The 3,911-nt window shown below is 25.3% G+C and overlaps 1 protein-coding gene across 1 annotated transcript; it reads left to right on the top strand.

The window, feature by feature from the left end:
* Window positions 1–219: 219 nt before the first annotated feature.
* On the top strand, window positions 220–3,162 carry LOC108684324 (odorant receptor 4-like). Its single transcript, XM_018188588.1, has 4 exons — window positions 220–306; window positions 660–761; window positions 1,031–1,189; window positions 3,088–3,162. The coding sequence occupies exons 1-4, from the start codon at window positions 226–228 to the stop codon at window positions 3,160–3,162; spliced, it is 417 nt and encodes a 138-aa protein (XP_018044077.1). The 5' UTR covers window positions 220–225.
* The last annotated feature ends 749 nt before the right edge of the window (window positions 3,163–3,911 follow it).

The raw sequence follows: 3,911 nt of genomic DNA, 5'->3' as shown, positions 1-3,911 counted from the left end.
AAAAAGTAGTGGCTAGCGATGGCCATTACTTTGAATAAAACATTATGTACCGTTCTTTCAATAAATGCTTAATTTTTTATAAAAAACGGCGGAACTTATTTGTACTCCCAATATTTTTTATTAACTAACGCATAATTATAATTAATTCTGTAACAGCATACAGTAAAATTAATGAAAAACCAGTAATAATTAATAGCTAATTACAGATATGCAAAAGATGTTACTATGACAATTCGATACATAGCGTTATCAACGATAGGATTCAGTTCCATAGCAGTGATATTTAGTGGTCTTACTTTTTTGACCGTGAGTTATTTCTGTTCCATCTATTCAATGCATATACTTATTACATAACATTAAATACATACATTTTTTGCGTAAATATCTTAAATATTTTAATTAAAAATAGTAGAAATATGTAAACTTTAAGTCATACAAACATATCTAATATTTATGTAGTTAGTATTATGATATTTATATAAATAGATATAATCTAGACATTACATAATTTATTTTTAAATAAATTTATTTTAAAAAATTAAAAATTACTTTCTTAATTTAGAATTATAAACAATGACAAATTTTTTTTGTCACAAATATAATTTAAATTTTGTATTTATATTAAAATATTACTTATATTAAAATATTATCTTGCACAGCAACAAACATTAACTGTAAAAACTCAATGTTTTGCCATTTCCACATCCGCACTTATAGAGGTTTTCATCTGCGCATGGCCAGCTGATTATTTATTACGCACGGTAAGACAGCAGTCACATAAAACGTAAAAAAAGACATAAAAAGAATATAATAAAATAACATAAAAAATTGCAATAAATTAAAAATATAAATATAAAATATGTATAAATTTTAGAACAAATATATAGATATTACACGATTTTTTTTAATATAATTTATGTGATCTATAATTACATTTTCATCTTATAAAAAAATATACATTATATTAATGATTGTATGTTTATTCTGGGTAAAATTTTCTCATAATGTTTTCTTTATTTTAATATTTCAGAGTAATGACATTGGTTATGCTGGATATGAATCATCATGGTACAATAAAGATATATCTTTACAGAAGAATTTGTTATATACTGTGTCGAGATGTCAACATCCTGTAACTCTAACTGTGCCATGTCTGTTACCGAGTTTTTCACTTAATTATTATGCCTCTGTAAGTCATATCTTAAATTAAATATTCATATGAGTTATTTTTAGGTTTAATTGAAGTTCAATAATCTTGGATATAATAATTCATAAAAAAGAGTATTAAAGAAATGTCGATTTTCGTCTCCAAATGTTAAATAGATTAAAGTGATCTTTACATGTACACTTCTATAATAACTAGAATAATGGTTTTCCAATTATTAACTATACATATATGGCCAGACTGTCATCTTATTATTTTTAAGTTATTCTAGTAATATTTCTATTCCTTTTCGAAAAAATCACTATTGTTTTCTGTCATTCATAATTCCAAACAATGATTTTTCAACGTTCATTTATTTTACATTTGGCAGCAAAAATCGACAATTTTTAACACCCCCCTTTCCCCCCTTTATTATTATTTTCGGTAAAAATACATATGCCTCAATGACTTTGATTTTAATATGAGTTGTCGAGAGATCATGATCCTGAGTGACCTTCAACAGGTCAGGTTTTAGCCGTCGCTTGTTATTCGTTAAAAAGTTTAAACAGTTAATGTTAATAATTATTTCTCTCTCTGCTTTACATGAAGAGTGAGATAATTTTAGACAGTGAAAGAAATATGAGATGGACGAATTCAAGGAATACAACTTTCCACGCAAAGCGATTTTCATTCCACCTTTTCTCTTGTTAAAGGGCGCACGATTGTCAACGTAAAGTGACTTTCAACTCACTTCCTTCCCTGCTAAGAGATGCACGACTTTCCACGCGAAGCGATTTTTAGCCTACCTCCCTCTCTGTCAAGGTGCGTGTAATGTGTGTTTTCCACATAAAGTGGATCTCGCGTTGAACAGAATAGTGAGATGAATCAAAAAACATAATTGCTTTAAAAAAATATATATATGCAAAAAGAAAATAATTTTTTACATAAGCAATGTTTTCTTTCCCTTAATTGATTCATCTTATTATTTTGCATATATTGAGGTAATGATCAAAAAACTAATGATATACGAAACATTATACTTTTTTGACATACATTATTATAAAATGTTAAATAATTCGTAAACTATTAATTTTTTGATAATCGTACCTTACTTTTATATGGACAATAATTAGAATAATATTGTGTAAAAAATCATACAATTCCATTTAAAAAAGTGAAGGTTCTTGAAGTCTTAAAAAATATAACCTTGAGAAAAATTTTTTGCTCGTCATAGTATATGCCCCTTCGAATCTAGAACAAGATGATCTCCTATGGTATTTTCCCATATCATCAAAACGATTCTACGAATCATTTAAAACATTTTAAATGATCAAGTTACAGAAAATACTCTATATATGTATAGCAGAAATAAGACGTGATTTTTTCAAATTTGTTTTGTTAATAACTTTTTTTAATAAATAACGAGTTACGGCTAAAACCTATTGGAGGTCACTCAGAATCATGATCTTAATAACATATAATATATCAAGGTCGAGATCATTGGGGCTGGATCCCTTAATCGGTACTATTAACTTATCTTTTTAAAACATAATAGTTAATCATATCCATACAGTGGCGTGCAAAAGTTTCCAGCCAGTGACATTTTGTATTCTATAATAATTTATAAAAAAAACCTAATAAAATTTTAACCCTTATCGCATATCAGTATCAGTCAAGATGTAAATAATAAAAATCTTGTACTAACATCTGATAATGATTAAAATTTTCTCGGGCTTTTTTTTTAATAAATTAGAGTATATAAAATGTCACTGGGAACTTTTGCTACTGTATATATATATATAAATTTAAAATAAATTGTAATAAACTAAAACATTATTTAATAATTAAGAAGTTCGTGAGGGTTTATAATAATTTACAATTATTATTATACACTATCAATACTTAAAATAATAAAATAAGAATTATATATTTACATGTGACAGTTTTTATCAACTACGTTTTCCTATTTCACAACATTTCGAGCAATGCTTGCTAAAGAAGACGGGTTGCAAATGTAATCTACTGTATGTATTATATCATTCTAATGTGAATAAAATTGATGAACTAAAGTTGTAAATATTTTAAATCATAGGGTAAGACGCGATTATTCCGTCAATTTCAACTTTAAAGTAATGTGCAAATTTACGACGGTAAACAATATTTCTTTGTAATGACGTGCTTATACACAGCTACATTACATAATCATAATTGCACCTTAACAGCATAATCACAATCTTTAAACATTTAATATCTACTACACAAAAATATAATCATCGCGAAAAATGGACGAAAAAACTTCACTCTACTCTATGTCTGTAATTCTAAGTTAAAAATTAATAATAAAATTAATAATAAAAAAATATTTACAATTGATAGAATTAGTGTCACTTTATGTTCCTTATTATAATATTCAATATCTATAATTTATATAATTTATAATAGAATACATAATAGTATAATAGTAATATATAATAGAATACATAATAATAGAATATTATTGCAAAGAATATTATTTCTTTTTTGGAATGAGATTTCACTCTTTTAAAGTGAAATTTCACCCAAGAAGAGTAAAAATTTTTTTTTCAAGAAAAATATTTTCACTCTTCTCTAAAAATAGCTGTATTTTCATTGTCTGAAGTTTCACTCCAAGAAATTTAAAGAGTACAAAGTTTATTAAAGTTTATATTTTTCCGATTAAATAGAATATCTATTTTATAAATATTTCATCTTATTAAAAAGAAAATTAAAAAGAAATATTTGTTAATCG

The sequence above is a fragment of the Atta colombica genome, unplaced genomic scaffold (assembly GCF_001594045.1).
Source record: "Atta colombica isolate Treedump-2 unplaced genomic scaffold, Acol1.0 scaffold133, whole genome shotgun sequence".
NCBI classification, from domain to species: Eukaryota; Metazoa; Arthropoda; class Insecta; order Hymenoptera; family Formicidae; genus Atta; species Atta colombica.
Note: the sequence above shows the minus strand (reverse complement) of the source record. Positions and strands in the feature narration are given on the sequence as shown.